At 45.6% G+C, this 13,378-nt stretch overlaps 1 protein-coding gene across 5 annotated transcripts in view; it reads left to right on the top strand.

Annotated features, from left to right (window-relative positions):
- The window catches only part of Xylb (xylulokinase), a 46,959-nt gene that overhangs the window by 20,823 nt on the left and 12,758 nt on the right, over positions 1-13,378 (top strand). For all 5 annotated transcript variants that reach the window (XR_007105828.1, XR_007105829.1, XM_047531475.1 and 2 more), the window contains 6 exons: positions 345-385; positions 976-1,091; positions 1,848-1,963; positions 2,664-2,737; positions 5,120-5,216; positions 11,496-11,554. Coding sequence is in view for 3 of the 5 variants with exons in the window: in XM_047531475.1 (XP_047387431.1) it covers positions 345-385; positions 976-1,091; positions 1,848-1,963; positions 2,664-2,737; positions 5,120-5,216; positions 11,496-11,554 (503 nt within the window). In the remaining 2 variants the exon portion in view is untranslated. The remainder of the gene's footprint in view (positions 1-344; positions 386-975; positions 1,092-1,847; positions 1,964-2,663; positions 2,738-5,119; positions 5,217-11,495; positions 11,555-13,378) is intronic.

Here is a 13,378-nt window from a genome sequence, read left to right as displayed (position 1 = left end):
TGGGGTGGAGGAAGGCATGTCCCACCTTGCCTTTATCTTTCTCTGTCAGGTATTCTTGGTGTCTTGTCCCAGCCCCCTTGGTTCTCGGTACTCCTTGGAGTGCCGGACAGTGGTGCAGAGTTTGAACTCCTTTAGGGAAAAGACTTCCTAGCCCAGATCAGAGTTCTTGACCACAGACTCTACCCTTTGACCCCTGTGACCTTCTCCTGGGTCTCTGAGCCATCAGCTTGCCCTACTCCTGTGTTGGAGTGGGATATGGGGGTCTGTGTCTGGGGGGCACTATGGTTTGCTTTATGGTTCCCATGTGGCCTCCAGCTAACCAGAGGCTCCCCTCCCATTCTCAGCATCACTGGCAGGCATGAGGCTGGAGGAAGGTGACATTGCGGTAAGGTGACTTCTCACACCCACAGGCTTTCTACGCTGGGGACCAGGGTGCTGGGTCTTAGCATCTTTGCTACCTATCAGAGGGTCTTTTGGTCCCAAAAAGGGATGGGGGGCAGCCCATATCTCCTTCCTTAGAAGGTCATCACTCTTTGCTGAGAAAGCAAAACCCTGCCTGCTCAGTGGTAGCCAATCTCATGGGCACGGTGACAGAGGGTCAGACCTGAGGGCTGTCAGCTCCCCAAGTGAAGAGGAGGACATAACTCATGCCTTCCTGCAGCTAGCAGAGAAATCATTCAGGAAACCAGTCACCACCTAAACCATTATTTTGATGCAGTTATGGTAAGTTCTAGAAAGTTAGTAAAGGAGGTCCACAAAAGCCTGAATCTGGGGAGCTGACATTTGACTCATCCGGTATGGGAGGGTCAGAAGAGGTGTCTCTGAGGAAGTAGAATTTCAACTAAAGTGAGGCCTGCGATATGAGGAGTGAAGTAATGGAGTCAAGGTGGGAGAAGTGCAGAGTACATCTCTGAAAGAAAAGAAGCATTTGCAAGCAAAGCCCCAGGCACCTCACCTCTGCCATTCTTGCCTCAGGTCAGCCTGGGCACCAGCGACACCCTATTTCTCTGGCTCCAGGAGCCCACACCTGCCCTAGAAGGCCACATCTTCTGCAACCCAGTTGACCCACAGCACTACATGGCACTCTTGTGGTAAGCCTGGGTGTGGGTTGTTAACCATTCCCGGGGTTGGGGGCAAGGACGTGTGAGCAGATCTGGCACATCTTGAGCACCCCAAGTCATTCCACTAAGCATATGGGTAAGTGAGACCCCAGGGACCCATCTGCTCTTGCCAACATCTGCATTGGGTGGGGAAGAACCTAAGACCTTGGGTCCTCCAAACCTAAGTTCAAATTCTGACCCTACCACCTATACTTCCTGTGTGATGCTGGGTAAACCCTGTGGTACATCTCAGCCATACTTTCCTCATAAAGTGGGGAGAATAAGAGTGTTTGCTTCATAGTATTGTGAAATGTCTAGCTCATGGTACCCTCAGCAAATGATCAGAAGGACATACTGCTTCCTGACCTTTCTCACAGAAGGCCTGTGCTCTGCACTCTGACCATAGACCCTTGGAAACCTTAGGAAGCTAAACCCTAAGAGCCATGAAGAATTTTTAGGTCTAGTCATTCTAGCCAGCCCTACCCCAGTGTGCAGATACCCCCAGCTCCCTGACTCCGCCCGGGCACCTTTGCAGCAGCCTCCGTATAAACAGCCTCCATGATTCCAGCTTCTCTTAGGGCTGTGCCAGGGACCTGGAACCTGGGTCAGAGCCTCAGATGTTGGAGGTTCTAGATCCCTGCTGTGTGCTGCCTGTAGGCTGTGGTCCAGCCTCACCTGCAGCCTCTCTGCCTGAGACTCTTCCAAAACCCCTGGGTCCAGTGCTCAGAGTTGTGTGCATTTCTGCAGCTTTAAAAATGGCTCCCTCATGAGAGAGAAGATCCGCGATGAATGTGCTTCCTGTTCCTGGAGTGAGTTCTCTAAGGCACTGCAGTCCACGGAGATGGGGAATGGTGGAAACCTAGGTAGGCTGCTTAGTGATTCCTGGGCCTGTGAACGGGCTTGCTGGAGGGGCAGGGCCTGGAGCCCCATGGGTTGCAGGAGAGGAGGGTCATGGAGAAGTCCCGGGGAGTCCTGTTTGTCTGTACTTCTACTCCATAGACCTCACAGACTGATGCGGGATCCCATGTTCTAAGTGAGAGTGGGGCCCTGAGACAGCTCTTGGCCACTACCTGGTATACTGGGTAGAGGTCAGGCTGTAGCTCCCCCTTCGGATCCCCTTGAAGCTGACCCCCTTGAAGCCCCTGGTGACAGCATCAGAAATGGCAGCCACAATCTTTCCCCTACCCTGGTGCTTCTGAATACACAGCTCTCTGCATGGACACAAAGTTCTGTTAGGAAAGCTGCCCAGCACCTGGGCAGGCCTTCTGGGCAGGGAGGGGGTGTGCCTCCCTCAGTGAAACCTGTGTTGGTTTTTCAGGGGGGGTTGGGTGGCCACTTTGAATGGGCTGCCAGGAGGGAATAGGAAGTCACCTCTAGGAAAACCTAGCCTGGGCCTTTCAGACTCCTCTCTTGTTCTGTTGGAAAGAAGGAACTGAGAATATTCTCAAGGCTTATCTGGGGTCATGATAGGGTTCATTTCACCTTGCCCTTTTCTAAGGCTGTGGAGAAGCTAATCTTCATTTTTGACCCCTTACAGCTAATCTCTTCCTGGTTTTGTTTCAGGTTTTTATTTTGATGTAATGGAGATCACCCCTGAAATTATTGGGCGTCATAGGTTTGATGCAGAAAACCAAGAGGTAGGGATATTATTGGCATTGGAGCTGCACTGATTCCAGTTCTGAGTATTAAATTTAACAGTTGCCTGTCAGCTTATGCTACTTTTAGGGACGCCATTTGCCCCCTCATCCACTGGTGAAACAGACACTTTGCACATGCAGCATGCATTCTAGAAGCTGGGAATCGGCAGGGTCTAGGACAGACACCACCTTTCTTCCAAGGAGGAGCATGGGGAACCTGAGTGCTCTCTGAGCTAACACCTGCTCCCTTGCTGTCGCTGAGAGTCAGGGAGCCTGCTTCTTTGGTGAGCGGTACCTGGTACCTACAAATGGCTCACAGATCTTGAGGTCAGAAATTGCTTCCTGGTAGATGGAAGACACTAACATTTATTGAGCACTACATACATTTGGTTCCAGGGACTGTGTTTCTGGTTTTCTGCATCTTCCTCATTTACTTCTCAAAGTAGTTCCATGAGGTAGGCATGATTATTCCTCTTTACAGATGGAGAAATTGAGACTTAGGCTTAACCTGCCCAAAGTCATAAAGTGACAGTGAGTGACGGAGGCACAAACCCAGTTCTCTGTGTCTCAGGAGCCACTGTTTTCTTTCTCCTTCACCATGTGGCCTTTCCCAGGGAGGGATTTGGTTGATGGGTTTGGATTCAACTTTTCTGATAGTTACCCGAGTCATCATTGCATTTGGGGTCGGACCTGAGAGTTGCTTGTGATCCCAGTGAATGTGTCTTTAAGAGACTCTATTTAATCTCTGTAACAGGTTGGCATTGGAATAGATGGCTGACAGTGGCATAGCATATTTGGTTTAAATGCAAAGCTTTTGAATTAATGAACTCTCCACCACTATAACAAAATACCTGACAAAAACAAATTAAAGAAGAAAGGTTTATTTTGGCTTGCTGTTTCAGAAATTTTGGCCCATGGTCACTTGGCTTTGTTGATTGTGGGCCTGTGGTGAGGCAGAACACCCTGGCGGGGAAGGTGTGGTGTAGTAAAGCCACCTACCTCATGGTGACCAGGAAGAAGGGGTGAGGTGGGGACAAAATAAACCCTTCAAAGACATTCCTTCACCACCACCTACTTCCCCCTGTAGGCCTCACTTCTGATATTCCCACCATCTCCCCACAGTGCCATCAGCTGGGGACCAAGTCGTTAGCACATGACCTTTCGAGGGCATTTATGATCTGAACCATAGTAGCTTTGCACGAAATGAAGGGAGTTCCTCTTGGTCCTCTGATGGGATCAGTTTGGTTTCTGTTCAGAGAGAGAGAAGATATGCCTGCTCTCTTATGCACGGTCAATCTCAGCTTTGGCAAGGAGAGGGTGTTGTTTTTCATTTATTCTTTCACTTAGCAGACATGTCTAATTGGTGTCAGGCACTAGGGACACAATACCTTTACTTCTTTTTATTTTATCATATTTTTATTTTATTATGTGGTGCTGAGGATCGAACTCGGGCCTCATGCATGCTAGGCAAGTGCTCTACCACTGAGCCACAACCCCAGCCCCAGCACTTGGGACACAAAGGAGGACAGGACGCAAGTGGTCCTGGCTCTGTGGAGCCCATAGTCCAGGAAGGAGATGGACATACACAACTCCAGGGATGATGTGAGTGCTGCAGGAGAGAGTAGGAGGTGGACTGGGGCTTGCCCACACGGTGTGATCTGAGCGGCCCTCTCTAAAAAAGAGGCTAAGACCTGAAGGATGGGAAGGTTCTCACTGTGGGTTGGAGTAGGCTTCCTGGGAGGGAGCAGTTGGGGAACTAGAAGTAGGTCTGTGAGGCTAGAGCATAGTAGCTGGTGAGGGAGGGAGTGGCAGGTTCTGTTCTTGGTTTCAGGTGCTGGAAAGGCAGGGTGGAGCTTGGGTGTGACACCTATCAGCATTAGCTTGACTGATGCTCCACAGGGGTGAACTCTCAGCATAAACCCATGGCTCTCACATATCAATTATTAACTACGTTTATCAGGCTCTGTCATCCAATGTGTTCATTATAATAAGTCTAAAAAATGGGTGCCACCATTACCTTAGTTTTGTTAAGAAGGAAGATGATGCTCAGCAAGATGCATGAAACATATTCAAGATCACAGAGCTGAATGACGGAGTCAGACTTTAACCCTTGACTGCCTGAGACAGCTCTGTGATGCCTCTGACTCCCTAAAGTGTCACACAGGTGAGATGCAAGTTTGTGTGTGTGTGTGTGTGTGTGTGTGTGTGTGTGTGTTTCTTTGTGTTTGTGCATGTGACAGGTGAAGTTAGTGGTTGAAGAGACCAGCTACTCTTAAGTTTGGGGTATTGTTGAAAAAGAACACACACAAACACACACACACAACTGCACACCAATGGGCATTGGGAGTTCTTCACTGTGTGCTTACCTTCTCCTGGAGTCAGGTCCCAGCATTCCCCAGAGATGTGGAGATTCGAGCACTGATTGAAGGACAATTCATGGCCAAGAGGATTCATGCAGAAGGCCTGGGCTACCAAGTCAGTAAGTGACCTGCTGGCAGGGTATGTGCTGGGGTGGGGGCCCAGGTCACACCCTAGGCCAGGGCAGGCAGGGCAGTGTCTAAGTCTATTATAGGGGGCGTCACACAGGAGGGTGGTGGAGCCTGGTGATGTGGTGAGAAAGTGAGTCTGCTGGCCTCTGTGCGCAGGTGTGGAAGAGGAGGTGGTTAGCCTGCTTCTCGGCTCCTCCAGTAGACTGCTTTCTTGGCCGAGAACTATAGGACTCAGAAAGAATCTGAGTTCCTAGCCTTAGACCATACATCCTAAGCTCTGGATCCTGGGGAGATGGGCAGTGCAGGTGGAAGGCTGTGCTCCGGGGCCATGATTGAGCCTTCCCACTTGGACCAGGAAGAGTGGAGATACAGTACCTCCATCAGAACTCAGAGGACTGGCATGAAGAGGGCAGACCCGGGGCTCAGGGGGAGGCAAATAGGAAGAGAAAGGGATTCCTGAGAACTGTGGAGTTTCCAACTTCAGAAGGTCATTGGGTTCCCTTTTCTGATGGTATTGGAATGGTCTGAGACTCTGAGAGGAAACTGGACTGGATGACCATAGAATTCAGGTTTCTGAGATGTATGTGTTCCTCTGAGAAACAGCTGTTGTCACTGGAGAAGGTCACAAACCTCTGAAGCCTTTTTGCTTGAGGGCTCCCTTAGGAGTCTTTTATGGGCAGTTCATGTTCTGTGTGGGATATGCTTTATTATGTCTTTGAACCAACCCTGTAAAAGGATCCTGTAAAAATAAGCACTGGATAAACCTCTTGGAAAACCTGTTAGACAGCATCTGCTGAAGTTGGATATCCACTTTCTCAGCAATCTTACTTCTATATAAATGCACAACAGAAATGTATACACATGTTCACTAGAGATATTCATGAGAACATTCATCATGGCCCTGTGCTTAATAGCCCCATGGTGGAAGCAGTCCATTGCCCATCTGCAGTAGACAGGATGAATGCACTGTGTCCTATTCATGCAACAGGATGTTAAGCAGAAATGAAAATGAACCAGCTTCAGCTACAGGCAGCTAAATGGGTAAATCTCATAAGAATAACACTGAGTAGAAGATGCCAGACACAAAAGTACAAATGGTAGGGTTCTGTGTACATTGGACTCGAGACAGACAAAACTACTTGCTATTGTTGGAAGTCAGGGTAACTAGTAGTTACCTTTCAAAAGGGGGAATGAAGCCAGGCTTGGTGGTACATACCTGTGATCCTACCAACTGGGAAGGCTAAGGCAGGAGGATCCCAAGTTCAAGGCTACCCTCAGCAACTTAGCAACACCCTGTCTCAAAATAAAATAAAAAGGGCTGGGGATGTAGTTCAGTGGTAGAGCACTCCTGAGTTCAAACCCCAATAACACACACACACACACACACACACAGCATTTCTTGTACAAAATAGCAAACTTATCCCCTTAGCAAACTTAAAAGCAAAGTCAAACCTATCTTGCCAGCTCAGCTGGGTTCCTCTCTCTCTTTTATTTTTTTGTGGTGCTAGGATCAAACCTAGAATCTTGCACCTGTTAGGCAAGCACTCTACCATTGAGTTATGCTCAGCCCAACTCTTTTTAATTAGAGCATGTTAAATATATAGAATAATAGGTTTCATTGTGGCATATTCTTGCATGTGTATAACATTTTGATTATTTCCACCTCCATCACCCCCTTACCAAACCCTCCCCATCTCCCTGATCCCTTTTCTTTCTCTACTAGTCTTTCTTCTAACTTTAGGTCATCTTTTCCCCACTAGATTCCACATATGAGAGAAAACATGAAATACTTGTCTAAGTCTGACTTATTTCAGTTAACATATTCTCTAGCTCCATTTACTTTCCTGAAAATGACAGGATTATGTTCTTTATGGCTGAATAATAATCCATTGTGTATATATAACACATTTTTTTTGTCAATTTATCTGTCGATGGACACCTAGACTGATTTCATAACTTACCTTTTGTGAATTGTGCTGCAATAAACATGAGTACGTGGGTATCTCTATAGTTTACTGACTTTTGTGTGAATGTATGGTATTGGAGATTGACCTGGAGCATTCTACCACTAAGTTACATTCTCAGCTCTTTTTTAAATATAATTAAAAAAAAAAATTTGACACGGGGTCTCACTAAGTTGCCAAGGCTGGCCTTAAACTTGTGATCCTCCTGCCTCGGCCTCTTAAGTAGCGGAGATTACAGGTGTGTACTACTGTGCTCAGCTAGTATGTTGACTTTAATTCCTTTAGCTATATACCCAGGAGTGGTATAGCTGAATCATGTGGTAGTACTATTTTTAATTTTTTAAGGAGCCTCCATACCAATTCCCACGGTAGCTATGCTAATTTATGTTCATATCAACAGTGTTTAAAAGGTCCTTGCCAGCATTTATTGTTACTTGTATTTTTTTTTTTTTTCTGGTATTGGGGATTGAACCCAGGGTGCTTTACTGCCGATCTACATCCCCAGCCCTTTTTATTTTCTATTTTGACACAGGGTCTCACTGAGCTGCCTTGACCTTTCCTTCTTCCTGCTCAGCCTCCTGAGTACCTTGGATTACCAGGGTGCGCCACTCCAACATGTTATTTGTATTCCTGATGGTAACCATTCTGACTGGTGTGATCCGGTCCAACTTTTATCTTTCTATATTCCTTCCTTCTATGTCATTTGAGTCCTTTTCTTTTTCTATATTTTTCAAATTGAAACCTGATATATTTATTCCTGTTCTGTATTGTCTTCTGACTAATGCATTTCAAAAGGCTAGATGTTAGCTGGATGTGGTGGTGCATGCCTGTAATCACGGCAGCTGGGAGTGCTGGGGCAGGAGGACTACAAGGTTAAAGCAACCTAGTGAGGTCCTCAGCAACTTAGCAAAACCCTGTCTCTAAATAAAATATTTTTTTAAAGGCCAGGGGATGTGGCTCAGTGGTTAAATGCCCCTAGATTCAATCCCTGGTACCAAAAAAAAAAAAAAATTTCACATAACATGTTGTGTTTTCAGTTTTTCATTTCTAAAATGATAGTAATTTTCATCTTTTTCTGTTCCAGTTAATTGTCTTTAAAACTAATCCTTTGGGCTGGGTCGGTAGCTCAGTCGGTAGAGTGCTTGCCTTGCAAGCACAAGGCCCTGGGTTCAATCCCCAGCACCCAAAAAAAAAAACAAAAAAAAAAAAACAAAACTAATCCTTTGTCCTCTTGATACATTTCCCATTCCTTTAGTTTCTAGTGGGGGTGGGTGGAGGAGGGAGAGGATGGGAGGGAGGGGAGAGAAAGACAGAAAGAGAGAGAGAGAGAAAGAGAGAGAGAGAGAAGACAGAGTTGTATAGACTTATATATGTACATATAGACATAGACTTACCCTATATTTCTTAGCTCACTAAAAGGGGATGGGAGCAACATAATCTCAGTAGCAAAGAACATCCAGAGAGTGAATTTAAACAATTTCTCCACTCAAGGAGACAGGACTCCTGGAATTAATAGAAGGTTCCAAGACTGATACAAGGAGAGAACAAGTTGAGCTGCCACATTTTTCTCCCTGTCTCCTCTAACTCTGTTCTGTCTCTGTTTATCACTCCAAGTTATAAGAAATTCCCTGGGTTGTATCCTTCAGGTTATTAAGATAGACTTTGCCATGTTTACTCTACGTCTTAGCCTTTCTATTTAGATTTTTATTTTGTAATCATATATTATTTTTTAATTTCTAGAACTCTTTCTTGGCTCCTGGTTCTTTTTCATAGTGTTATATCCTTGTTTTATGAACATTATATTCCTTCAAATATTTCTGGAGGTACATATTAGAATATGTTTCAAATTGGCTCTTTTATTCCTTGAGTTATCCCTTTATTTCTAGGGTACTCTGTTTGTTCATATTGATCCTTCTCTTTCTTGCTGTTGGTTTTTTGTTTTGTTTTGTTTTTTCACAGAGTGGCTGGGGGCTCATAGCACTAAACAAATAACATCTCTTAGTGGAGAGAGCAAACTTTTTTCAGGAGCAAGGTCTCTTCTCCCAGTGGACCTTCTATCTTCTCCAAATAGAAGAGATGCTGGTATAGGCTATGTGTTTGGGTGAGTGTGTTAACTGTCTGTCGCTGTGGAAAGTACCTGACAGAAACAAGTTAAAAGGAGGAAAGGTTTATGCTGCCTTACAATTTCAGCGGTTTTAGTTCATGGTCACTTGACTCTGTCGTTTCTGGGCCTGTGATGAAACAGAGCATCATGGCAGGGAGTACGTATGGAGCAGAGCTGCTCACCTTATGGTGACTGGGATCAGAAGGACAGGGGCTGGGGATAAAATCTACCCTTGGAGGGGATACCCCAGTGACCTACTTCCTCCAACTAGGCCCCACAACCTCCCAGTAGCCCATTAAGCCATGAATCTGTCAGTGGTTATGAATCTGTTCACTGATGATGTTAGAACCCTCATGATCCTCTCACCTCCCAGAGCTGCTACCTCTGAACACTGCTGCATTGGGAACTGAACCTTCAAAACCAGAGCTTTGGGGGACATTATGGTTCCAAACCACAACAGCGGGGATGTGAAAACATAGATTTAAGTTGATGCCTGTGAGCCCCATAAATGCTTTTAAACTGGAGTCTTCCCTAGAGTGTCTTCAAATGCCAAAATAAGCAGGTTGTTATTCTGGTTAGAAGATGAGTCCAGCTTCTTTTTCTAATGAATAAGTGGAGCCACTTCCCAGGTCTGTCTGCCTGCCTGCCATGGGGGTTTGGTGTTACTTCAGGTTCCGTTTCTCTTTCCATCCCACCAGACATCCTCCCCAGGACTTCACTTTTTGCTTGGGGTCAGATCTGCTCAGGGTAGGGGGATGGAGGGAAGGGCTTTCAGATTGCTGCTTTTGGAAAGTTGATAGTTTACTCCAGGAACAGTGCTTAAGGGTTCCTCTTTTTCTATATCACCAGCAACACTTAGCATTAGCCACCTTTAAATTCATTACCAGTCTGATGGATACAAACAGACATCTCAGGGTTAATTTGTGTTTCTTTCATTAATGAGTTTGAACAGCTTTTAATAACTTTAGTTTCTTTCTCTTTGAATTGAATTTGAGTCAGCATAACTGAGTAGTTCTTTTTTGTGCATTTTTTAAAATAATACTTTTTAGATGTTATAGACCTTTTTATTTTATTCATTTATTTATATGTGGTGCTGAGAATTGAACCCAGTGCTCATACATGCTAGGTAAGCACTGTACCACCAAGCCACAGCCCCAGTTCTTTTGTGCATTTTTTTAAGCAGTGATACTTAAAACTTTGATGTATTTACCATACAAGTATACCATTTCTTGAAACATTATTCTGTGGTGTCCCTTTTGTGCATTTTTTTAAAGAGAAGCTGTCTTCTTATGTTGCTCAGGCTGACCTCTAAGTCCTGGGTTCAAGGTGTCCTCCTGCTTCAGCATACCATAGGCACACCTCACAGCATCCCAACTAGCTGGGACTACAGGTGCACACACTGAACCTGGCTCTGCTGAGTGGTTCTGATTGAGAGTCTCTCTTGAGGTTACAGTTGAGCCATCATCTGGGGCTCCAAGTCATCTGAGGACTTGATGAAGGCTAGAGGATCTGCTTCCAAGATGGCATATTCATGTGGCTGTTGGCAGGACAACCTTGGTTCCTTACCATGGAGACGTCTCCATAAAGCTGCTTGATGTCTTCATGTCATGGCAGTTAGTTTCCCTTGAAGTGAGTGATCCAAGAGATAATGATCTTTATCAGAGCAAGATGGAAGCTGTAATATCTTTTATGGCCTAGACTTGGAGTTCACACCCTATCACTCACACAAGTCTTGTTGGTCACGGGAGTCGACCCTATTGAATGTGAGAGGGGGCTACATAAGGGCATGGATATTGGGAGGCATGGGTCATTTGGAGTTTATTTTGGAGTCTGGCTGGCATACCAGTCTTAAAGAGAATGCTTCATCTTTATGTTGATTGATGTGTGTTGCAAATTTTGGATATGTGGTCTTTATTGATCTAAGGAAATTTCTTTCTATTCTTGATTTGTTGAGAGATTTTTTTTTTAAAAAAATTAAAATGTAAGACAAGAAAGGTGGATGGATAGCAGTCTCCCTAACAGATGACATGTGACAGGCCTACATGGACAGAAACAGCTTTGGATCTCTCCCAGGTCCTGGAGAATACAGGAGACATTGTTCCCTCATAAGCACTGTGTGACCAAAGAACTCTGGAAAACAACCCTCTCTGCCTTGGGGGAATTGTCACAGCTGTTACACATTTTTTTCTTTTTCCTTACAGTGCCCAAGACAAAGATTTTGGCCACAGGAGGAGCATCTCACAATAAAGACATCTTACAGGTAGGTGCTGATAATAGACCCTGTACCATGGCCTCTTCCATGTGTGTTATGTCTAAAAGCCATGGACCCAATAGGAAGGGTTGCATCTGTTTCCACACCTGCAGAAATGGGGAACTCATAGCTCATACTCTCTAGGAAGCTACCTCTTTGGTCTTCCAGCTCCCATTGTGAGCAGTTTCCTTCTTACATTCAGGTGAATTCTTCTGCTTGTACAGTCCACTCTGATAGCAGCACTGACCTCTGGGAGCCCATGAGAAGTGCTGTCCTTCCCCATTGTGAACCTTCTGACATCTAAGGCAGTGTTCATGTTCCTCCAGGCTTCTCCCTTCCAATTTAATTCTCTGACTCTCCAACCATTCCTCTTGTAACATAGTTGCCAGGCTTTGTCTCTGTCCTTCTGGTCCTCCATTATGCTAAAAATATGACCCAAAGTAGAATCAGCCTATACATGTCTGACACTCAGGCCATCACATTGTACAGCCATTAGCTCCTGTTTGGGGGACACTGTGCATTTTTGGGGTTTAGCTTGTGGTTGCCTTAGCTATTTGAGCAACTGCCCCAACTCTTGAGTTGTGGTATGGCCTGTCTTAGGTAAGAGTCTCTAGGAGCAGAGCCTGAAGTGGAGATTCTTCTATAAGTTGTCTGTTGACAATACTCCTAAGAGGAAGGGAGCAACGGACTCTGGACAGGGTTGGGGAAGAAGAATATGAGCTGGCCTGCAGTCTGTTTCAGCTTTGTCCATGGGGTACCCTGGAGCATGAATTAAACACTGAGCTAGTTCTGCCTTGGGCTATGGGGCCAACGAACTGCCTGGGGGAGGGCTGAGCATAATCCTTGAGAGGTGGCCTCTGTTCAGCCAAAGTTCATTCTCATGAGGAGGAAGTACATGGGCCAGTAGCTTCCAATGCTCAGCAGCGGGGTGAGGGATACACTTGGTCCAGTGAAGGGAATCCTGGTGGGGTGTCAGTGGCATCTCCTACAATACCTCTGGTCAGTTAAGAACCGCCTTCTAGTCTTTTCCACGTGAACTCTTCTTAATATATTCCTCCATTCTAAATTTATGCAATTTAATTTTTGTACCTAAATGGAGAGCTTCATCATTATCCCTTTAAAATGTATCCTTGGCTGCATGCCTGTAATCCCAGTGCCTTGATAGGCCAAAGCAGGAAGATCACAAGTTTGAGGCCAGCCTTGGCAACTTAGACCCTCAGAAACCTAGTCTCAAAATATAAAAGTGAAAGGACTGAATATGTAGCTCAGTGGTAAAGTATTCCTGAATCCAGTCTCCAGTACCAAAAAAAAAAGTTCCCTTGTTAGTTTGAGCTTTTTAACATCGGTCTGTTTCCCAACTGTCAGTGGCATTTAGTAATCATCCTTCCTAAATCTCCTGCCTTGTCTTGTTAAAATGGTTTAAAAGCACAGGGATAGCCTGGAGAGCTGTTGCCCTCCGCAGGGACTTCCCCCTGGCTTCCTGCCTCTGTTATCCCTGGGGCAGTGTGGCCAGGTGTATTTCTTCTTCTCCTTCTCCTCCTCTTCCTCCCCCCTCCTCCTCCTCCTCTTCTTTTTTTTTTTTTTTTTTTTTTTTTTGTTCTGGGGATTGACCCCAAGAGTGCTTAACCACTGAGCCACATCCCCAGCCCTTTTTATAGTTTTATTTTGAAATAGGGACTCACTAGGTTGCTTAGGGCCTCGCTAATTTCTTGAAGCTGGCTTCAATTTGTAATCCTGAGCTGCTGGGATTACAGGTGTGAGCCACCACACCTGGCCCAAGTGTACTTCTTTTAAGGCAACAGAGGTGGAGTGGAAGGGATCAGAAGACATGAG

Source organism: Sciurus carolinensis, chromosome 17 (assembly GCF_902686445.1).
Source record: "Sciurus carolinensis chromosome 17, mSciCar1.2, whole genome shotgun sequence".
NCBI classification, from domain to species: domain Eukaryota; kingdom Metazoa; phylum Chordata; class Mammalia; order Rodentia; family Sciuridae; genus Sciurus; species Sciurus carolinensis.
Note: the sequence above shows the minus strand (reverse complement) of the source record. Positions and strands in the feature narration are given on the sequence as shown.